This window comes from Sturnus vulgaris, chromosome 12, assembly GCF_052056855.1.
Source record: "Sturnus vulgaris isolate bStuVul1 chromosome 12, bStuVul1.hap1, whole genome shotgun sequence".
Taxonomy (NCBI): domain Eukaryota; kingdom Metazoa; phylum Chordata; class Aves; order Passeriformes; family Sturnidae; genus Sturnus; species Sturnus vulgaris.
The window spans coordinates 14,552,933-14,574,773 of record NC_142254.1 but is presented as its reverse complement, the minus strand read 5'-3'; the positions used below and the strand labels follow the sequence as shown (position 1 = coordinate 14,574,773).

The 21,841-nt window shown below is 58.7% G+C and overlaps 4 protein-coding genes across 4 annotated transcripts; 2 read left to right on the top strand and 2 right to left on the bottom strand.

Moving 5' to 3' along the window:
• Positions 1-135: 135 nt before the first annotated feature.
• Positions 136-9,334, bottom strand: LOC106855773 (RNA-binding Raly-like protein). Its single transcript, XM_088171971.1, has 8 exons — positions 9,288-9,334; positions 8,617-8,682; positions 7,007-7,079; positions 4,765-4,815; positions 4,286-4,434; positions 3,829-3,942; positions 3,395-3,561; positions 136-2,001 (listed from the first exon to the last, which is right to left on the bottom strand). The coding sequence occupies exons 3-8, from the start codon at positions 7,069-7,071 to the stop codon at positions 1,867-1,869; spliced, it is 681 nt and encodes a 226-aa protein (XP_088028097.1). The 5' UTR covers positions 7,072-7,079; positions 8,617-8,682; positions 9,288-9,334; the 3' UTR covers positions 136-1,866.
• On the top strand, positions 157-1,706 carry EXOSC6 (exosome component 6). Its single transcript, XM_014880687.2, has one exon. The coding sequence runs from the start codon at positions 157-159 to the stop codon at positions 997-999; it is 843 nt and encodes a 280-aa protein (XP_014736173.1). The 3' UTR covers positions 1,000-1,706.
• A 552-nt stretch (positions 9,335-9,886) lies between the features above and the next one.
• On the bottom strand, positions 9,887-14,868 carry LOC106855774 (C-type lectin domain family 18 member A-like). The gene is made up of 12 exons (XM_088171972.1): positions 14,639-14,868; positions 13,873-13,964; positions 13,170-13,394; positions 13,005-13,102; positions 12,338-12,459; positions 12,140-12,247; positions 11,855-11,947; positions 11,609-11,715; positions 11,340-11,469; positions 11,166-11,262; positions 10,996-11,087; positions 9,887-10,833 (listed from the first exon to the last, which is right to left on the bottom strand). The coding sequence occupies exons 1-12, from the start codon at positions 14,736-14,738 to the stop codon at positions 10,796-10,798; spliced, it is 1,302 nt and encodes a 433-aa protein (XP_088028098.1). The 5' UTR covers positions 14,739-14,868; the 3' UTR covers positions 9,887-10,795.
• LOC106855775 (fibulin-7-like) lies at positions 14,226-19,932 on the top strand. The gene is made up of 11 exons (XM_088171970.1): positions 14,226-14,738; positions 14,880-14,942; positions 15,963-16,119; positions 16,435-16,636; positions 17,076-17,232; positions 17,394-17,564; positions 17,719-17,844; positions 18,001-18,123; positions 18,215-18,352; positions 18,442-18,580; positions 19,238-19,932. The coding sequence occupies exons 4-11, from the start codon at positions 16,568-16,570 to the stop codon at positions 19,596-19,598; spliced, it is 1,284 nt and encodes a 427-aa protein (XP_088028096.1). The 5' UTR covers positions 14,226-14,738; positions 14,880-14,942; positions 15,963-16,119; positions 16,435-16,567; the 3' UTR covers positions 19,599-19,932.
• The last annotated feature ends 1,909 nt before the right edge of the window (positions 19,933-21,841 follow it).

Here is a 21,841-nt window from a genome sequence, read left to right as displayed (position 1 = left end):
GCGGGCCGGGATGGGATTGGATTGGATTGGATGGGGCGGGCCGGGATGGGATGGGAGTGGATGGGATGGGGCGGGATCCCGCTGCCAGTCACAGGCTGTGCCCTCCTCCTGCTCGGGCCCGCCCCTCCCCCGCCCGCTCACGGCGTCCCGCCGACCATGCCGCTGGATCACCGCCGCCTGCGCGGCCCGGAGGAGTCGCAGCCGCCGGCGCTGTGGGCAGCGACCGCGGCCGAGGATGAGGAGGACGAGGAGGACGCGGGGGCGGCGCCGCGGGACCCCTGTGCCCTGCGGCCGCTGTTCGCGAGGGCCGGGCTGCTGAGCCAGGCGCAGGGCTCGGCCTACGTGGAGCTGGGCAGCGGCACTAAGGTGCTGTGCGCCGCCTGGGGCCCGCGGGAGTCGGCCGAGCCCGGGCCGGGCCGGCTGCTCTGCGAGTTCCGCCGGGCTCCGTTCGCGGGCCGTGGGGCGCGGGGCCGACCGGGCGCGGCGGCGGAGCGGGAGGCGGAGCGGGAGGCGGCGGCGGCGCTGCGGGAGGCGCTGGAGCCGGCGGTGCGGCTGGGCCGCTACCCGCGGGCCCGCCTGGCCGTCAGCGCGCTGCTGCTGCAGGACGGGGGCTCGGCACTGGCCGCCGCCGTCAGCGCCGCCGCCTTGGCGCTGGCGGACGCGGGAGTGGAAATGTACGACCTGGCCGTGGGCTGCGCGCTGAGCCGGCCGCCCGCGCCCGCCGCCTCATGGATGCTGCAGCCCGCCGAGCCCGAGGAGCGCCGCGCCGCCGCCCGCCTCACGCTGGCCCTGCTGCCCGCCCTCAACCAGGTGTCGGCCGTGCTGGGCGGCGGTCGGGGCGGCCCGCCCGAGGACTGGGCGCAAGCCCTGCGGCTCGGCCTCGATGGCTGCCACCGGCAGTACCCGGTGCTGCGGCAGAGCCTGCTGCGGGCCGCCCAGCGCCGCGATGCCGCCGCCGCTGCCACCGCCGCCGCCACCGCGGCCGCCACCAGTGCCTGAGTGCCCGTGGGAGCTGCGTTCGCCGGTCTGGGGATGGGACATCTCCCAGAGCCTGCCCAAGCTGCTTTCAATGCTGCCGGAGACTCCTGGAGCCTGCCTGATCCACACATCGCTGTTGGGGATTAAAATAAGTTTACTTTTAGAATCTTAGAAGTTTATTAAGTTGAAGTTTAATTGTAACTGCTGATGAACGCCTAGACCCAGCCTGATCCATGCCTCATGCTGCTGGAGACTGGATGAGCCAACCTTTGCACTGCTGGAGGCCCAAGAACTGTGCTCAAGGAATCTGCACCCCCCCCACACTGCCCAAACACCCCAGAGTGCACCTGAGAAGCCCTTGTGTTGCAGGACACCGTTCCTGACTGGCTCTGTGGGACCCAAACAGCCTTGCATTCTGCTGAAGCCCCTGAAGAACAACCTCCATACCGCCTCTCAGCCAGATCCTGCTTGAGACCTCCCTCCAAGCAATTGCTGGCAATCTAGGACCCCACATCTCAACCCAGGATGGCCACAGCACCAGGCTGAAATCCTCACTCCAAGCTCCCCATCATATCCATCTGTGCAGGCAGCACCTAGGCAGTACCAGGCAGGAACTACATCATGGCATGGACTGCACATCCCTTGGACTTCTCGCCCAGGCAGTGCTTCAGGGTGGCAGAGTTGTATTTTGTTAGTTTTTTTGTAATAATAAATATTTTTTTTGGTGAGTCTTCTGCCTGTGTGGCCCTCCTGGGGCCTCTGCCAGCCATGAGCAGAGGTGGAAGGATGCTTCTACAATTCCTTGAGGAGTTCAGAGGGAGCTGAGTGCTTCCTTGGAATGTGATTATTCCTAGAGATAGAGTGGAGCAGGTGGTCCTGTCTGCCAAGCTACATCATGGTGGGCTGGTAGGGAATATTCTGGGTATTTTCCATTGGGATACAGGGCATAGCTGCATTCGTGCCTCTGGGTTGAGCTGTAGGAAAGGCAGCATCCAAGAAGGCCCTCAGAGCTGGGACCTGTGTCTGGCAGCACATAAAATGGAGTACAAAATTGTGTACTTTCAGACGGTTAAAAACTGCATTGGAGTTGAATAAGCAGAGAAAAAAAAATACAAATAATTTTTCTTTCCAACACAATACACTCTTTTACCAGAGAAAATTAGAAATACAGAAAAAGTTCCTACCAGTGAGAGAAGGACAACCAAGAAATGAGGGACACGGAACTGAAACTCGACACTGGGGAGCACAGGGGGAACCAGAACTCTTTGGGTGCAGGCCAGGGCTTTCATAAAGCTCTTACTAGAGTCCTGCTGGCTGCAGGTGCAATGCCTGACTGAGAATAGACTCTGGAAAACCAGTAAGGAAAACACATTTGGAAGCTGTGGCAAATGGGAGTGACTGCATTGGCATTGCCCCGCTGCTGGTCCTGCAAGTCACATCAGAGCTAGGCTTGGCACCATCCCAAAATCCCACAAAACCCACCTAAAAGCTGGTTTAGCATTGTTCCTTCTTCCTACGGTGGAATGCTGAGCCATCCTGAGCTGTACCTGTGCCTGCTGCAATTCCCAGGGTCTGAAGGCTGGGATGCCACTTGTGCCATGGGGGTGGGAGCCCTGGGCTGCATTCTCTCTCCACAGCATCCTGTGGGTGAGGTGATACTGGCAGCAAGGCAGATGGGATTTGGGGTGCTACTTCGGGATAGGGTCCTTTCTATTTTTTCACTGCTCCCTTCCTTCCCCAGGCCACCTCTGCTTATCCACAGGTCTGAAAACAGGAGGAAAAAGAAAACAAGTGCATTGGAACACAAAAACTTCTCTCGCCAGAGCTGGCTGGCAACTCCCGGGGTGGAACACAAGGCTGCCAGCAGCAGGGCATGGCCATGCCAAGGGCACCTCATGACGTGTGTACCACTACCTGGAAGCCTCAAAAGAAATAAAGAATGCAAGCTGGGAAGGGCTGGCCTCACAGGAAGGCCACAGCCTCCCAGTCTGGTTACTGGCTCCCCTTGGGGTTCGACGTGTGGGTTTTCACCTGTGAGGAGAAACACACAGCATGGCCATCCTGCAATGCACTCCAGAGTAGGATCAAACTTGGCACCCTGCCCAGCACGGAGGTACCTGGGATCCCACACCCACCTGGGGATGCAGGTGTGGGAGCAGTACCTTTGGTAAAATGTGTTTCTGATCCTAGGGTTTTTTTGTAGCCTTGGTGCTGCAGTGATGCACACCCAGGGGGTTGCTGCAGGGTACCTGGGGATGTTCTGGTTGTGCCAAAGGTTTTAGCCCTGGCACACAGCGGGAATGGTTTGGGAAACCCCAATGGAGCATTTCATCTACTCCAGGCATCCCTCACCAACAAGCAGGGGTGGATTTTAGAGAAACAAAGAGCATAGCATAGAATCTGGTCCTCCTCTTACTGTCTCCTCTGTGTCTGTGTTCTCTTCTGCACTGTCGATGTTGTGCAGGTCGCTGTCCCCGTCAGCCTCCGTCTCCTCCTTCCCCTGTGACTCCCGTGACCCCTCTCCCACTGGAGATGGTGACTCTGTCCCCGGCTCTGCCCTCTTCTTCTCGCTCTCCTTGGACCCTGACAAGGCAGAGATAAGAAATTTGGGGTACCTATGCAAAAAACAGTTCTGTCCTTGCCCATTCCCCTTGTGCCAAAAGGTTGGGCTCTTCCCTGCCAGCCCAGAGAAGGGAAAGGATGTGGGGAATCTGCCCAGCCAGCTCTGGATGTCCTGGGCATACAGGGAGGTTCCCCTTAAACCCAGCTCAGGGCTCAGGCTCGTGTATGCCCATGAGCTGCCCAGCACAGACACACAAGTGTTGGAGGGTCTGTGACTGATTCCCTCACCTCTGAGACGCTCTCTCCGCTGGCCCATGCGGTCCAGGCTCTCCAGCAGACTGTCCACCTGTGCCTTGATCTGGCTCAGCTCCCCCTTGATGGAGTGCAGCTCTTCAGCTTGCACTGTTGGAAGAGGAGCCATGAGGATCCCACCCAAAGCCAGGAAGATATGCCATCCTGGGCAGCCACCTCCAGAGCATCCTCCTCTCCGGAGCATCCCCCTTCTCTGGAGCATTCTCCTCCCTTCCCCTCTATGAAACATCTTCCCCTCTGGGTATCTTTGGGGAACAGGAATGGATCCAGGGAACAGCCAGCACACCAGTGCAGCCCAGGCTGTGTCTGCTGGAGCTGGGGACTCACAGCAACATGGTCAGCATCAAGTGGGACCTCTGGGCTGCAGTGCTGCTCTAATGCACCGAGACACAAGAGCTCAGCTTTCTCTTCCTCCCAGCCCTGTTGCACTTACACTTTGTCCGTCCTGTTGTGAAGCTGGTGCTGCTCCTTGTCCTAGGCTGGGTGCTCAGGCTGCTCTTGCTTCTTGCTCCCAAGTGAGTCCGTCTGGTCTTGACTGGGATGCGGTTAATGAGCGAGGGGATCTGCTGGTACTCGTATACTCTGCAAGGATACAAGAGCACGGTGGTGTGAGCACAGCCTCAGAGGTGCAGCAGCAGCCCTTACCAGCCAAGAGAGCATCTCCTGAGGTCCCTGTGCAGTAAAGGACTCCCAGCCTGCGCACTGCCCTGCCCACGTGCTGTCCCTGCCCCATGTACCCCTCCCCAAGGTCCCCAGCCTGGGGAAGATGCAGCTCCTCCAAGTGGAGAAACCACTGAGCTTTGGTCAAAGGCAAGGGGATGGATGCCCATGGACATCTCGTTTTTCCATGACCAGAGACATGCCAAACCCACACATGCTCAGCTCATCTTGCTCCTGGGATGCTGCACTCACCGGTACGGGAAGTCATCCCTGTAGAGATCATAGTCCAGGTCACAGTTACTGCTGCAGGAGCGGGAGAAAGCAGACAATATCACCCACAGACACTGTGGAGCAGTCACCACTGGGCACAAACCCACCCAGCTTTCATCCCTGGGGAGTGGGAGGCATCCTGGAGGATCCCACACGAGCTGCACCATGATCCAGGAGGTGGCTCTACCCTGGAAGTGATCTTCCACAGAGGCAAACAAGGGTGTTAAGGGGGATGGAGAGTCCCCAGGGCAGCATCAGCAGGGTTTGCCCTCAGAAACCTGCATTTAGAGTGCCCTGATGTTAAATTTCATGGTCGTGGCTCCATGCACAGGCTGCCAGCTCACTTGGCTCCAAATCAAGAAGAGATTAATTCCACTGCAAGCAGCAACATTCCAGTAATAAATCATGCACTCTGGACCAGGAGCAGGGAGTAGGGAAAGGAGAAGGAAGAAGAGGAGGAGGAAGAGGAAAGATGCTGAGGCTCATTTTGCTGCTTCAGCTCTTGCAGAGTGAGGAAGAGTAGGATTAAGCCTAACCCGATGAGAGACAAAGCCTTGATCTGAGCATCATTTGGAGCAGGGAGCCTTCACGCTGCCAGGAATGGGAGGACCAGGACAAGGTTCCCCAGGGCTCCAGATTTTGCTGCAGATGAACTTGTCACTACAGGAACAATGCAGGAGCTCAGGGAGAGCTGGAGATTTGCTGTGGGGCTCGCAGGCAAGCTGGGCTGCCCTGCCTGGGGCACCAGGCTGCCAGTCCAGGGGGCAGCTTGGAGCCCATCATGGGGCAGAAGCATCTCCTGTCCCAATGCCATTCTGCTTTCTTCAAGGATCATCTGCACAGGACACCTTCTGGTAAGGGTGAACTGGCAGCTCTGAGGAATCAGGACCCACCTACTCCTGTGCTTCACACCTGGGGTATAATTATTGGGATGCATTTTGGGAGCTTTTGGTCCAAACCCACTGCCTTCCCAGTGATGGGGACAATAAGTCCTTGACATCCCCAACTCCTGCCAGTCAGAGAGGAAGGTCACAACTTGCCCTGGGGAAGAGGGGAATGGGCAGAGGGAAAGGTGTTCTAACCCACACACAGGGCACAGGGGTGGTGCCCCCTGCAATGGCTGCTGATGCTGCATGGAGCCCATGCCAAAAGGGATGGGGATGCCACCCTGTGCTGTGAAAGAACTGATGGCATTGCAGCACAGCTAGTCTTGGGGTCTAGCACCCAGCTGGGGACACAGCAAGGGGTTTCCTGGCTCAGGTCTTTGCTCAGAGCATCCCCTGGGAAGAGCAAAAGCAGTGGCTGCCACGCTCCAGTGCCCAAGGGGGCTGGCAGTCCTGGCCCTCCAGTGCTGCATCCCTTCAGCTCCATGGCAACAGGCAGAGCAATTAGTTCAGTCAGGGCTTTCACAAAAAAGCTTTAACAAGACAGGAGACTAGCTCCAATCCCCTCCTCACCACCCATCCACTGAGATGTGAAGCCAAAAATGCACAGGGATGGGGACAGGCTCTTCATCTACCACTTGTGCCATCATCACCATCACCTAATGACCTTCTCAAGGCTGTCACCAACTCTGTGTGCCTCTGCAGAGCTGTCTGTCCTTAAGGAACAACATTTAAAGGCCACAATTGCAACTGACATTGACATAGAATCATAGAATCCTGGAATGGTTTCAGTTGGAAGAGTTCTTAAAGCTCATCTCATTTCAAACCCCTGCCATTGGCAGCAGCACCTTCCACTAGACCAGGCTGTTCCAAGCTCCATCCAGCCAGATCTTGAACACCTCCTGGGATGGGACATCCACAGCTTCTCTGAGCAATCTCTGCCAGTGCCTCACCACCCTCATAGGGAAGAATTTATTCCTTATATCCAACCTAAACTTGCCCCCTGACAATGTGAAGCCATTACTGTGGGGCAACATCTGTAGCAGGTGTGGAGACCACAGGGCTCTGCTTGTTCTCCCACTGCATTCAGATGGGGAATGGGAATCCCCACACCCCATTAATGACAAACAAGAGGAGGAGCCTGGCCAGGACTCCAAACAGCACCTGTGCCATTTGGCAGCAGGTAATGCTCCAAGAGATGAGGCAGGGATGTCCCTACCTATGCCTCCCATCTGGAACAGCCAGAGGTGAGAGTGACAGAGAGCAGGGGAGGAGGAGGACCCAGGTGTGGGGCAGTCCCAGCCCCCAGTGAAGCCCCCACCCTGCACACAGGCACTCACAGGCTGCTGCTGTGCTGCCGCTTCTGGCCCAGCCTGGCCCGGCTCGACTTGGACTCCCTGGCCATGTCCAGATCTGAGGGGAGAGGAGGGGAATGAGCAGTGGAAAGAAAAGAGGATGCCAATATCCTACCCCACACATGTCTCTGGCACCAGCTTCCCAGCCACGCTTCTCTCCTGGCTAGAGATGTCCCACTGCAGGACGAGCAGGGGGCTGGCAGGTCTCTCTAGATTTAAGTTTTTGGGAAAGATGGGAGCAGCACAAAGTTGTTCCAGAAATGTAACAGCTCCAGCTATCCCTTCCCAGGGGTGTCCCATCCCAAGGACCCAAAGATGGGCAGGCTACAATTAGGGTGGCAGGATGCACCTCTGATGATGAAGGTAATTAACCTGAAGAGATGTGATGAATCCACCTTTGCTATCACTCCTGCTGGGTGGTTGGGTTATTTTTCAAGGATATCCAGGCCAGTGGGATGCCCGTGAGTGCAGCTGGGTGCCAGGGATGGAGTAAGTCCTGTGTCCAGCTGTTTCACCCTCCCAAAGGCTGCTGAGACACGTGTGATGATATGTGGGGTGGGGATGCTTCCGGACACACAGCTCGGTGATGCCACATCACACCTCCCTGGCCATGCCCTTCATTCCTTCTTTAGGATTTCACAGCCAACATTCATACAAAGGCCAGCTTGAATCTATTTTCTGCATAAATATTTGAGAAGCGCTGATGCTGTCGTTTGTGAATATCTCCATATATTTAATTTTGTAATTTTGGGACACTCCAAAACCTCTGTGGCCACTGGGGTGAGGAGACAGCTGAGGGCTCCCCCTTGCACACACCCTCAGCCACAATAAATGTAACCAGCTGTTCCATGGGTAACATTGTGGGTGTTATTGCACCAGGGAACCCCATGCTGAAACTTCTCAAGCCATAAGGGAACATACCAGCCCATCAGTGCAGTCTAGACCTCCCAGGAGCCTGGCCACTGGCCACAGGCCACACAAGCCCTACAGCTGTTGGAGCAAGGTCCTGCTACCCCAATGGAGAGGAGGGTTTCTGAGCAAGATCCCAGCAGAAGCAAACTGGCACTTGTTTGCTTTCCAGGCTGCCACCTTGTGTGGTGAAGTCTGTGGTCTGGTTCTGATCTCAGGGTGAGCCGGGAAGGTGCTTGTTGTGCACCAGGGAATGCTGGCACCCATCTTCCGTGAGTGCAGCAGCATCCCTAGGGATGGCACACTCACTGCTCAGGGCCACAGCCCGCTGTTGACATCCCTCTCTCCAGCCCATCACACCCATCCACTCTCCTCCCTGACAGCACGACAGAGACCTCAGCACCCCAGCCAGCGACCCCAGCCATAGCTAGACACCCTGTCATAGGCCACTGGCATCATGGGGACTGTCCTGCTCGGGCAGGGGACCATCACCCCAGGTCCATTGCCTGTGTCTGGGCTTCCTCCCCTCCCCAGTAACAGAAGGGTACTGGTAGAATATTCCCGTCCTGGTGGAGCAATGGAATGGGGGAATAATGCATGGGGGGACATCCCAATACATGGAGGATATTCCTATCTGGAGGGATATTAGCAAGGGGGCATCCCAGTATTGAGAGGACATCACTGACCTGGTGTTAATTGGCATGGGGACGTCCCAGAACTAGAAGAAATCCCTGCTGTGAGGAATCCCTGTCCTAGGAGAGAATGGCATGGAGGCATTCCAGTAGTAAGAGGATATTCCTGTCCTGGGGCTAATGGTGTGAAAGGGTGATGGCATGGGGACATCCCTGTACTGGGAGGACATCCTTGTCCCAGGGGCGATGGCATGGGGAGGACCAGGCATCCCGGGTATTGGGAGGCCATCCAGCCCTAGGGAGGGACAGGTGCTGCTGTGGTGGCACCCCGGAGGATGCCGTGCCCGGCGTGGGGAGCCTTAGAGGCACCAGAAGGCTGCAGGGGGACACCCCCGCCTCGGTCAGAGCTGCCGGTGCCGGGCGAGCATCCCAGTGCCGGAGCATCTCCCGGGGCAGGGGTGCGAGAAGAAAGCCGATCCCGCGGGGAAAGGGGCACTCGGGGAGGGTGGAGGGCCGGATCAGGCCGGTACTCACATCTCCAGCCCGCATCCCCGCTGCCGAAGAGTGTCATGGTCCCGCTCCGACCCCGCGCCCCGCGCTATGTGCCCCGCACCCCGCGCCCCGTTCTCTGAGCCCCGCACTCCGCACTCCGCACCCCGCACCCTGCACCCCGAGCCCCGCGCTCTGAGCCCCGCACTCCGCACCCCGAGCCCCGCACCCCGCACCTCGCACCCCGCACCCTGCACCGCGAGCCCCGCGCTCTGAGCCCCGCACCCCGAGCCCGACCGAGCCCCGCTGCCACCGGGCGCTACCACCGCCGGGCGGGGGGGCCGCGGGCCGCACCACCGCGGCACGGCAGGGAACACCGCCCCCCGCACGGGGGTCTGGGGCAGCCCCGCTGCCTGGCCCTGCCCGCACCACTGCCGGCACCGCTGGCACCCGGCTCACCCTCCCCCGGGGATCGCCAGCCTCACCCTCATCTCTAGGCTCCTTCTAGCTCCATCTTCCCGCCCCTTCCCACCTGCCGGACCCCGCCCTCGGGATCTCCATGCTCACCCTCATCCTCATCCTTCCAGCTCCATCCTCCTGCTTCACTTGCTGGATTCTGCCGTCGGGATCTTCAGTCTCACCCTCATCCTCCCTGGGTTCCTTTCTATCCTCCTGCCACCTCCCACCTGCTGGACCCTGCCCTTCTGGGCAGGACCCTGCCTCAGTTTCACCCTGGGTTTGCCCAGTTTACCCGGGGCCTCAAGCCCAGCCCAGCAATGTGGATGGTGCCTTACTTGGCTGAGACAGTGCACAGTGCACACGCCACGACACACCCTGGATGAAAATATTTTAATTCCCACCTCAGGCCAGCATTGGAGTGGGTGGTTATGAAAGGAGGAGGGCAGTGGCACATCACCTCCAAAAGCACCCACTGACACCCACAAGTGCTGGGGACATGGGCTTGCACCCAGCACATGGGGTGCTGTGACTTGGAGCCATCCTTGGGCTGGAAGAAGCAGCTCTTGGCTAACACCATCCTTCCAAGACAACCCCACGTGCTGAAGATGAGTTCAGCCAAGTCTGGCCTTGGCTCCTGCAACCCCAGAACCCACTCCAGAGATGAAGCTGGAGGTTCCACCCAGTGCAGGCAGGATGTGGGCTGTGGCTAGAGAGAGTCTGGTGGGCTTAGGGGAGGAAAAAGAGACAAACTGCTCTTCTCAAGGGAGAGAGGGTCTTTATTAATGACCGGGCAGAAGATGAAGGACCAGGTGGTGGTGAGAGACCCGCCAGGCTGGGGCATTTTCATCAGGTCAGGACGATGGCTCAGAGATGAACCCGGTCCTCACCCTGATCTATGCCAAGGTCTGCACACCCAAAGAGCCCCGTGGCCCCTCGTTACACTGAGACCACAGTCCAGACACAGCCCAGCTGCCAATTTTGGAGGAGGATGCTTTTCTACCTGGCTGTTGCAAGGGACATCTCCTGCCCAGGGTGTTGCAGAGTGATAGTGACAGAGAAAGGTGAGGGGCAGAAGAAGATGCTGTTTCAGGGATGCTGGAGTCCAGCATACCCCTTATTGCCAGGTCTCAGTGCCATGGGTCCCCTCAGCCCCTCATTCCCTGCACAAGTGAGCTGTGCAGAGTTCTTCCTGAGCCATGGTCCAGGCTTGGCACAGCACCAGGGTCCTCCTGAGCCACAGGTTCAGCACAGCAGCCAGCACTGGCTGGTTCCCAGGGCTACCAGCTCAGGGGTCCCGCTGCCACAGGGCAATGTGTTCCTGGGCTGCAACGGCATGTGTAGAGTCAGTGCCTCCCGCCCCAGGACAGACACAGAGGTCTGGGCAGGGCTGGCAACAAGGGACAGACACAACAGAGCCGGGGATTGGCACCTCCAGGGCCCAGCACATCCAGGAGCGCACAGGAGGGCTCCCAGCTGCTCACTCACCAAACTGGCAGATGTAGCGGTTTCGGGTCTTGCAGCGCTGGTCATTCCAGTTGAAGGCGGCTGACGCTTGCATCTCCACACAGTTCCCAAACCTGTGTCCCACCAGGATGGTGGTGAAGCCAGTCAGCAATGACACCATGCAGAGTTCAGTGTCCTCTAGATCCACTTACCCCTGGTTATCTGGCTGCCCAAAAGCGAAGCTGGTGAACGAGGATGGCTCACCCACATCCCAGCGGAAGGAAGCCTTGGATGTCTTGTAGGTGAGACCTGGGAGAGCAGGAGATGGGTTGGCATGTCTGCCAGCACCCCGGGCACCTTGTACCCTGGCTACTGCTGTCTCTCACCAATCCAGAAGTTTCCAGTCTCAAAATCGGTGTCTGTAACCCTGTTACCCATCTCCAAGCGGCTGAGGTAGAAAGCCAGGATATCCTGAACCTTCTGGTTTCTTATCTGCGCCAGCATCGCTCCTTTCTCCTGTGGGAAAGTGAGTGAGTCTGCCCCACCTGCGTGCCCCAGAACCACTCTAGGCAGAGGAGAGATGCCTAGGGGGGCTGCAAGCATGGGTGGCACTTTTCAGCTGCACAGGGATGCTCAGAGCACCCCAGGAGTTCACCTGGCATTTAATTTTGGCTCCATAGTAGGTGTCGGCTTCAGGGGATACCATGAAGCAGTCGCTGTCTATCTGCACGTCACAGGCATGGAAGGGGAAATGGATCTTTGCTGGAGACACAGGCAGGAGCAGGTGGGTCCTTGTGCCAGCAGAGATGGGCCCACAGAGGACCCTTTGCCCTGCTTTGGGGTCCCCTGCCTGTGGATCCCCGATGCCACCCCACAGCAGTGCAGGTGGGCACAGACTCACTGCCACACTCGGCTCCACCGTAGCCCGCGTCGCAGAGGCAGGAGCACTCCTCCTTCCTGAACCTTCCGTGGAGGCACTGCCCGCTGCACCTCACTGTGGGCACAGCACTGCATCAGCTATCAGGGGGCTCAGCAGCCCCTGCCCCCCGAGCTGGCTGTGCTGCCCAGACTGCACTGGCTGTGCCCTGCACCGACCCTGCGCCTGCATGCTCTGCACCCACCCTGCACACACATGCCCTGCAGCAGCCATGCACAAGCCTCTGAAGGTGGCACGGTGCCCTCTCACCTTGGCAGTACCTGCCCGTGTAGCCCTGGGGACAGGTGCACTGGCAGCTGCTCATGTCGAGACGCCCACTGTTCCTGCAGCTCATGCGACAGGGATTCCTGGGCACCTCTGGAAACACCAGAGTGACAGTGAGGGCATCAGGGGTGGAGGCAGCATCACCAGGGTCGTGCAGAGGCCATGGTGAAAGGAGGGACTCACCGCAGAGCCCGCCGCTGTGGTCCCAGGACTTGAAGCAGCCAGAGAGGCCAGCAGTGCAGAGGGAGCACCAGGGTCCCTGCTTGTAGGGTAGGATGGGCGTCCCGGCCACCTCCCAGTTGCCCCTGGCCCCACAGGCAGCTGGAGGAAGATGCCCCACCCACCCGGGCAAGCCACACCCCCTTCTGGGGCAAACCCACACCCACATTGCAAAGCCATACCCATTTCTAAATTACCGCCCTGCCTTCATTCCCCAGCCCCACCCTCTTCTAGCCCTCTGTCCCATGTCCACAGCATTCAGCCCCGCCCACTGCAACAAACAACCCCGCACAGAACAACCAAACCCTCCAGCTTCTAAACCAACCCTATTTGCATCTCCAGGCCCCACCCACATCAGTGCACAGTCCCGCCCACCTCCAGGACAAACTCTCCGCCCCCTCCCCTGCCACACATCCCATAGGTCAACCCATGGCCCCACCCACATGGCTAGGCCCTATTCGCACCAGGCCCCACCCATCACAGCCACACCCACCATGCTCGGCCCCATCCAGCATCCATACCCAGCCACACCCACCATGTCCAGCTCCACCCTGTAGCCACACCCACCACAGCCAGCCCCACACCTCATGGCCACACCCACCACACCCAGCCCCACCCTGCAGCCCCTTACCCCGGCGAGTAGGCACAGGTGAAAGCCTCGCTGGGGCCGTGGGGGCCAGGGCAGCGGTGCCGGCCGCAGCCCAGTTGCCCCGCTGTGGCCCACACCAGCTGTAGGAGAGCTTTTATCACTGGGGCCCCGAGACCCAGCAGCCCTCCCCATGTCCCCCATGCCCACCTGGGTGTAATGGCGGCAGGTGGCATTGCTGGCACAGCGCCCTGTCCTGTAGTCATAGCGTTGTCCCTCAGCAAACCAGAGCTCTAGCACGGCCCCGAAGCCTCCAGTGCCCGCCGGCAGCAGGGCCTCGCTCCAGCCCAGCTCTGGGGCTGGTGGTGGAGCAGGGCCCTCCAGGCAGCTGGCTGCCCGTGCCCCCGCCAGCCGCCCCAGCTCCTCGCTCCACTCCTGCGGGGAAGAGCATGAGCCACCCAGGGAACAGCCCCAGGGCCAAGATGGTCAGTCCAGGAGGTGACTGGGAGACAGCAGAGCATCGACAATGGGCCATGCTGCAAGAGACCCCTAGGGACCAGCCCTGCCTTTGGTGTGCTCAGGTGTGAGGTGGTGGGGGAATACAAGGGCCATCATGGAATGGGGGACCTCGCAAAGGACTCCAAAGAACTCTGTGTCCTTGGTGTGTGCAGGAGCCATCAGAGAGGCATGGGGGAACCCAAAAGGCACCTCAAGGAACCAGCCCTCTTTTTGGTGTGCCCTGGATGTGGCATGCTCTTCCCCAGGGGCCCCACATTAGCCAGCTCTTCGGCTTCATTAGCATGTTAGCAAATTACTGTGTATCAGCCATGGACTGTCCACCTCCCTGGGCATGGGGTGAGTAGCAGATATGACATTGAAGATGGGGGACACGGGACCTGTCGGGGGGGCTCACCAGCTTCTGCATGTTGGCAGCAGGGGGTTGCACTTTGCTCCTCAACTTGTTGTGCAGTGAGAGCACCAGGAAGGTCTCCTTCGTGCTGAGAGCTGGGGGGGACAGCAGGGGATAGGGATGAGGGGCCAAGGGGGCTGAGGGGTACAAGTGCCCTCCCCATATCCCTGGCTGTGGCCGGACCTTTCAGGGAGCCGTGGGAATTCCCCCTGAAGGGTCCGACCGCAGCCGGGGATACCGGGAAGGCACCCGGGTCTCCATGGAGACTTGAGGGGAGAGAAGAAAGAGCTTTTGGGCTGGGAGCACAAAAGGGGCAAGGGGCCGAGGGGGGGTGGACAGCCCGCTGGGCCCTCGTCTCGCACGGGTGGGCTGAGACTGCCAGGAATGTACCCTCTCTACACCCCCACCTCTGTCCTGCCAGGATCCAGACCCCAATGGGCAAGACCCATTATTAGCCCCCATCACCAGCTGCAGGACCCCCAGCCCCATTTCATCTCTAGCTCCATCCCATTATCAGCCCCAGAGCTCCCTGGTTCCATTGCAACACCCCAAAGGCCCCCAACTCCATCCCCTCACCAATTCCATGCCCCTTCTCCCAGCCCCATTCCATCCTCAGCCCCCATCACCCACCTATTGCCACCCTGGGTGCCCATCACCCACCCAGTCCCCCACACATCTGGTGTGGCCCAAGGGGACGATGCTCAGGGTGCATTCACCTCCCAAACCCTCCCAGCCCTGCTGCCAGAGAGGCAGCCCCTCTACCAGTTACCTCCCGGAGCCAGCGGGGACAACTTTTCTGGAGCATCCGACCTCGTCTCACCCACCCTCCACATCAGGAGGCTGCAAACCAGCAGGACCAAGTGCTTCATGTAGGTCCTGGGATGGGGGAGCAGACCCCCAAGCTGCGGAGGGAGGACTGGGGAGAGCCGAGCCGCCCGGCAGCAGCCCTGGCTTTGGGGCGAGCTCGGCCGCGCTCTCCTGCGTGCGTGTGTGTGTGTGTCTGGTTGCAGGATTTGATCCTATTCAGGACTCCAGACAGGCACCGCTGGGCAGCGGGAACAAAAGCTTGACGGGTGAGTAATAGCTCTGTCAAAACAGTTGCTCGCTGGAGCGAACGTGGCAGACAACTCCCGGGGCCCCGGGCTGCAGCCCCGCCGGGATGTCCCGCAGCGGGGTCAGCCCTCCGTGCTCTGCCCCGGCCCCGCTGCCCAGCCGCGGTCAGGGCGTGAAGGCAGCAGAGCAAGGGTGACAAGCAGCACCCACTTTGGGACACTGGGAGACTGGAAGCCAAGGGGCTGGGGCAGCAAGGGGGCCCCTGCTGCCAGCCTTCCTCCTGCCCCATGAATTAAACATGCCGGGGAGGTAACACACACCGCTGCAGGCATGAAGCCAAATACCCGCTCTGGAGAGCTGGGCAGCGTGGTTAGAGGGTGGGAGCATGTGAGAGCCGGGGGGCCAGCGGTGGGAGAGATGCTGGGCCCAAGGGGGCTGTGTCTTGGGGTCCCAGAGCCCAGGCTGCTCAGGGGGCTCAACAACACCCTAAGAGCTCTGCACCAGCACAGTGTTCCCAGAACTCATTCCAGGTGCTCCCCTGGCACAGGGCAGAGATGTGGGCTTCAGACATCCCTGCTGAGGGAAATGCCACAGGCAGGAGGGACTGGGAGCATCCTACACATCAGCTGTCAGGGCTGAGCTGAATGTCAGCATAAACCCAGCTCTAATTGCTTCCCTTCCCTCAGCCTGAGTCTAAACCTGACTCTGGCTTGAGCCCTGGCACTAACATTAATTCCAACCCCAACTCTCATGCAAGCACTCCTGCTAATAGGAATCTGAACTCTTGGCACTGATCCTAACACTAACATTAACCCTAACAAAAAAAACTAACTTTAGCCCTAACAATTACTTTAATGCTAATTAAAACATTAAACTTAATGCTAACTCCAAACCTAACACTAATATTAACCCCAACTCTAATCCTAATCTTAACCCCAACTCTAATCCTAACCCCAACCCTAATCTTAGCCCTAATCTTAACCTCGTCCCTAGCCCTAATGCTGACTTTAACATTAACCCTGACCCTTATGTTAATGCAGACCATAACACCAACTGCACCCCAGCTCCAGACTGCAGCAGCACCCCGGGATTCCCCTCTGAACTCCAGCCAGGGCTGAGCTCACCCCAGCAAAGCTGTGTCAAATCCAGTGAATCTGCATTCCTGGGCTACCCTTCCTAGTAGCCCCAGCCCCACTGGTGAGCAGAATCCTCGCACAGACCCCAAAGCCATCTTTTCTCCCAGGAGACTTTCCCAGGCTTAGCTAGCACATGGGATTAGCCTCATCCTGCACCTCTGCGTGCCGGGGAGCCCCAGAGCCAGGACTGGCCGTGTGGTGAGCCTGGCTCCGCTGGTACCACCGTAAGTGCTGTGACAGCCACTGCCTGGCCCCAATATCTGCTGGCTCTGGGACATGAAAGGCTCCAAAGCCTCTGATGTGCAGAGAGGGAAAGGAACGGAAGGGAAGGGAAGGGAGAGGCTAGAGCCAGTGCCAAGGGGAAACTTTCCTACAGCTCAGCCTCAGGCAGGGGAAAAACCAACAAACACATGGGCACAGGCTGCGGATAAATCCCAGTGAGTGCAGGAACACGGCTGTGAGCACAAGCGGACCGTCAGCGTCTTGCCCCTGTAGCCAGCCCCAGCGTGATGCTCCTCATCCCACTGCCAGCCTGGCTGGCCCTGGGCATCCTGCAGCTGCCCCTTGGCAGCTCCCAGGTAAGGACCTGCATTCCCTCCCCTCCAACCCCATAGAAGATCTCCCTCTGTGGGCTGCTCAGCACCCACCTCTCACACCCCAGCACCCCAATACCAGCCCTGAGCAGGGAGTACAGCACAGCCACGGCAGCTGTGGAGCTGCCAGGGCCAGCGTCATGGAGCTTTTCCCCTGCAGCAGTGAAATGATGTTAAATGCACTCAGGGCATGCAGTTTCTCCACAGCATCCAAGTGCCAGAGCAGGACCAGGAGGTGTGGGGCTAAGGCTGGAGCAGACAAGGAGCCAGGGTCAGACCCCAGCCCAGATGGGAAGGGGCTCTGTCCAGGGCAGGACATCAAAACCAGCCCCAAAGATGCTGCCTGCTTAGAAGGGTCCTCCCAGGCTGTGGCAGGGTGGCAGGGGAACGCAGTGGTGATTGGGGTGCCTCTATGATTCCCCAGGAATGTCTGAACCGGCAGCAGGCGCTCAGCGTGGTGCGGCAGATGCAGAAGCTGCTGGTGGCACAAGAAGCTGCTCACCTGCAGGGCATTCGTGGGCTGCGGCACCAGCTTTCCATCCTCCAGAACCACCTGCAGAAACCAGCCACCAAACGCAACGGTAATCCTGCCTGGTCACCACCATGGGTGACATCCCCAGGGGCCAGCTCTGATCTCTGGACCCACACAAAAGCTTAGGCAAGGGACCCCCAGCTCCCTGTCAGGCTGGGGTTGGCTCCAGGCTGGCAAAGTCCATCCCCACCCATGTCTGCCTGTCCACAGAGATGTGTCCACAGCTGGCAGTGCCCCTGAATGGACGGATGCTGGGCCGGAGCCTGCGGGTGGGCCACGAGGTTCACTTCATCTGCGACGCCGGCTTCCGGCTGGTGGGCTCGGAGACACGCACCTGCCGGCACAACCGCACGTGGAGTGGCACCCAGCCCTTCTGCAGAAGTGAAGTGGAGCAGGGTTGGGGGTGCCATCACGGCTCCTCTGTCACCCTGAGCTGTGGGGTTCCATTGCTCTGCCCAGAGGCTGCAGCAGTGGGCACCGGGGTTGGGCAAGGATGCACTTCACCAGTTGATGCTCACGAGCTCCTTCTCCCTAGGTATTGATGACTGCTCCAGCAACCCATGTGCCAACAGTGGGACCTGTGTGGATGGCAACCAGAGCTACACATGCCTCTGCCCACCAGGATGGTCAGGCCCCAGCTGCCAGAGCCCTAATTACTCCTGTAGGTGCCTGGGTTTGGGCTGCAGAGGACAGGGATTCTCATGGGGAGAGTACCTGGCCATGCTGTGCCTGTATCCCCCTTCCCTGGCAGCCCCCTGGAACCTTGGTCCCACCATCTCCCCATGCCCCAGCACGTGACACCTGCTGTCCCCTGCAGACTGGGTGACATTGAGCAACACCTCCTTCAGCCGCCAGCCCCGCTGTGCTGAGGGCCGCTCCGGGTCCCGGCGCTGCAGCTGTGACACTGGCTTCCAGCTGCAACCTGGTGGCTTGTGTCAAGGTAAAAGGGGGGGGGGCGAAGATGATGGAGGGGGAAAACAAGGCTTGATGGCAATGGGATCTCTGGCTATTCCCTACTTTGTCCACCCTAGATGTGGATGAATGCCAGCTCTACCAGTCCAGCCCCCAGACACAGATTTGCCTCCATGACTGCCTCAACCTCCCTGGCTCCTATCGCTGCCTCTGCCCCCCTGGGTATCTGCTCCATGCTGACCGCAATGCCTGTGAGGGTAAGAACCCAGGGTGCAGGGCAGGGAGCCTCCCATGGGAAGAGGGGTGCAGTGGAAACAGCCCCACTCACCCCATGTCACCACCACAGATGTGAATGAGTGCACTGGGAAGCAGCACAACTGTAGCCAGGGCGACCTCTGCATCAACACCTTCGGGAGCCACCGCTGTGTGCGCCCCAAGTGCCCCCCGCCGCGCCACAACACCAGCTATGTCAAGACCTCTGCCTTGTGAGTACCCTACTGTGCATGGCTCAGGCTGTGTCATGCCCTGTCCCAGGGCGCAGCAGGAAGAGTGCCAGCCAGCACAAATTGCCACATGAGGTGCTCAGGTATGCTTGGCATGCTCCTTGATGGTCTTGGGATGCTGGGGTTGCAGGTGGGAGCACCCCAATACATGCTGGCTTTATCCAGGATCCTGGCCCTCTCAGAGCACCAGCCTGTGGGGTGTGATGCTGATTTTCCTCTGCTGCACATCCATGTGGTGCCATCAGCTGCCTTTCAGTAGTCCCAGCCATCCCACTCTTGAGATTAAACTGCTTTGTGCCACCCAAATAGAGGGGCATCCCTGATCCTGACAGGTTCCTCTTCAGGAGGCACACAGGGCTGCATCTCTGGCCTTCAGCTGTGACTGTGGCACCCGTGCAGTCCCAGCCTCAGAGTGTCACACAGACCTGTGTGCCTGTAAGCCATGACATTTGCCTGGCAGAAACAGGGATGAGGCGGAGATCCACTTGGATGTGACTATCTTGGGTTGCTCTGCCACAGGATCGACAGCAGGGCTGGAGATGCTGCCTGTGGCAGAGGCTGGGCTTGTGCACAAGGATGAGGTCAGCTCCTTGAGAGCCAAACCACGGCACTGAGCGTGGCACCCTTCTCTCCTGGCAGCCAGTGCGAGAGGAACCCCTGCCCCATGGATAGCCGAGCCTGCCACCTGGCTGCCAGCTCCATCTCCTTCCACTACCTGCCGCTCCAGGCCAACCGCACTGTGCCCCGTGTCCTCTTCAAGATGTCCACCACCCGATTCGTGGGTGACAGCCTGCGCTTCGCCATCACGGGCGGACGGGGCCAGGGCGTCTTCGCCGTGCGGCGCTCGGACCGGCAGACGGGAGAGCTGCTGCTCACCAGCCCCGTGGCGGGGCCGGCCACGCTGGAGGTGGAGCTGGAGATGAGCGAATTCTCCCACAAAGTCCTCCTGGGCAAGCACATCTTTAAAGTCACAGTCTTTGTGTCCCCATATGTGTTTTGACTCCCATTGGAGGCAGGTGTGAGGCCAGGCAAGGGCCTTTCCCGGGGAGCAGTGGAGCAGGTTCAGCTCAGTGGTCCCAGTTTTTGTACCACTGGAGTTATCCCTCTCCCATAATGCTTTCTCATAGCCATCTCAGCAAAAACTTTGTCCCTATAGGAAAAACCCCGTGGCCAAAGGAAGGACCAGCCTGGGGGTGCTTTGCCTCTGCCAGCCCCCTTCCTCTCTGCCCACATGGAACACAGAGAGGAAAGACAGAGTGAGCCAACAGCACTTGGCATGCAGATTCAGCTTCTTGTACCTTGTAATCTCTAATAAAAGTGGCTGTAGGAAGGGTGTCCTCCTTGCTCTTTGTTTTGTCTTCCTGGGGCAAGGCTCCTGGGGACAGTTGGTGGCTGTGCTAATGGCAGGGTAGAGCTTAGGGGTGCCAATAGAACTACTAAACCCATGCAGGATCGTGCAGGGTCCATGTCCCTTCCAGCACCGCTGTTCCTGGGGCTACGCTGAAGAGTCCCCCAGCATAAAAATGGGAGATGGGCTGAACGGAGAATCACAGGATGGTTTGGGTTGGAAGGGATCATCTTGTGCCAATTCCACTGTCATGGGCAGGCTCAACTTCCAGCACACTTCCCTGAACATTCTGCACAGCCAAGACTATCCTCAGCTGCTTTGGCAGTGCCTGGAAAGCACAGCAGGGCTCCCTGGCACTGGTGAGCAGGGGCTGCGCTTCCTTGTGTCCAAGAGATTTCCCTCTGCAACAGCTCTGACAGGAGTCAAGCACATGGCTGCAGCTCCCACTCTCCAAGCACTCGAGCTGTCCCCCCGCACCCATCCCTAGGAGGGAGGGCAGTGAGAACAAGTGGGATGCAGCCCCCCACACTCCTTGGGCACCCCCTGTCACCTCCAGCACCGCTAGACCCCTGCGCAAGGAGAGCAGCTGGGAGTTGAAAAGGTGACGGGGGCTTTTGGGGACAGCGAGCGGAGGACACGCCGCCTCCGGGACGCCCTTCCCTCGCACACAGAACCTTTTTTAAGTGAGTGTCCGGCCAGAGCCCCTCGCACAAAGCAGCGCTGTGCGCCGCCCATAAAGAGCTCCTTGTGCGTCGCCGCCGGCACGGCCACCGGGACCGGCTCCGCACGGCTGCTCCGCTGGACCAGGCGGAAAAACTCCCCGGGGACAGCAGAGCTGCGGGCTGGGCTGGGGGGCCGGCAGGGCTGCGTCACCAACATCCCCAGCTGGCCCGGGCTGGGATGCAAACTAGGGAATTACGGGGTAAATATTTATCCCTGCGCATGAGGCGTCCCAGCCAAAATGGACACCACAAACGGGGTTTTGTGCAGGTTTTCTTCTGCCCTTGAAACCTTTCAAGTACAACTGGACTTTAGCCACATCACTGGCTAATTACAATAAAAGTTTGCAAAGTTCACTACAAGAAGGACATGGAGGTGTTTTAGCGAGTCCGGAAAAGGGCAGTGGAGCTGGGGAAGGTCTGAAGCACAAGTCTGGTGCGGAGAAAAGGAGGCTCAGGGGGAATCTTATCACTCAACAACTCCCTCACAGGAGGGTGGAACCAGGGGGGATCGGGTTCTTCTCCCAGATAACAAATGATAGGACGAGAGGAAATGGTTTCAAGTTGTGCTGGTAGAGGTTTAAATTGGATATTACAGAAAATTTCTTAATGGAAAAGGTGGCCAGGCGCTGATACAGGCTGTCCAGGCAGTGGTGAAATCATCATGACTGGAAGGGTTCATAAAGTGTGTGAATATGGTACTGGGGGACACGATTTGGTGGTGAACAGGGCAGTGCTGGGTTAGAAGTTGGACTCGATGGTTAGAAGTTGGACTCGATGACTTTAGAGGTCTTTCCCAGCCTTACTGCTTCTATGATTCCATTTTCCTCAGTGCTCTTGCTGCTTGTCTGGTGATGCACTGAAATAAAATGGTTGCAGCACCAAACCTGCCAGACTTCAGGAAGCATTTGGACAATGCTCTCAGACACACGGTGTGATTTTTGGAGTAGTCCTGTGCAGGGTCAGGATTTGGACTTGAGGTTCTTTGCGAATTCTTTCCAACTCAGGATAATTTATGATTCCAAGATCCAGGCATCCCTGGAATCTGTTTTGCTGGAATTACTGATGCCAGACGATGCTAGGAGGGTTTCAAATCCATCAAATGCTATGTTACCCTGGTTGCCCAGGAATATCCTTTATCCTTCACTGATAAAGCAATCCTTAGTTCCGTGTCCT

Excerpts from the sequence above, each read along its gene's own strand:
- EXOSC6 (XM_014880687.2), top strand. The coding sequence starts at position 157 with ATGCCGCTGGATCACCGCCGCCTGCGCGGCCCGGAGGAGTCGCAGCCG.
- LOC106855773 (XM_088171971.1), bottom strand. The coding sequence starts at position 7,071 with ATGGCCAGGGAGTCCAAGTCGAGCCGGGCCAGGCTGGGCCAGAAGCGG. Across the intron at positions 4,816-7,006 it reads CGGCAGCACAGCAGCAGCCT|CAGTAACTGTGACCTGGACT; the intron begins GTGAGTGCCTGT and ends CCGCTCCTGCAG. Across the intron at positions 4,435-4,764 it reads AGGGATGACTTCCCGTACCG|AGTATACGAGTACCAGCAGA; the intron begins GTGAGTGCAGCA and ends GTATCCTTGCAG.
- LOC106855774 (XM_088171972.1), bottom strand. The coding sequence starts at position 14,738 with ATGAAGCACTTGGTCCTGCTGGTTTGCAGCCTCCTGATGTGGAGGGTG. Across the intron at positions 13,965-14,638 it reads GTCCCCGCTGGCTCCGGGAG|CTCTCAGCACGAAGGAGACC; the intron begins GTAACTGGTAGA and ends TGTCCCCCCCAG. Across the intron at positions 12,460-13,004 it reads ACCTGTGCCTACTCGCCGGG|GGGCAACTGGGAGGTGGCCG; the intron begins GTAAGGGGCTGC and ends CTGTGGGGCCAG.
- LOC106855775 (XM_088171970.1), top strand. The coding sequence starts at position 16,568 with ATGCTCCTCATCCCACTGCCAGCCTGGCTGGCCCTGGGCATCCTGCAG. Across the intron at positions 16,637-17,075 it reads TGCCCCTTGGCAGCTCCCAG|GAATGTCTGAACCGGCAGCA; the intron begins GTAAGGACCTGC and ends ATGATTCCCCAG. Across the intron at positions 18,124-18,214 it reads ACCTGGTGGCTTGTGTCAAG|ATGTGGATGAATGCCAGCTC; the intron begins GTAAAAGGGGGG and ends TGTCCACCCTAG.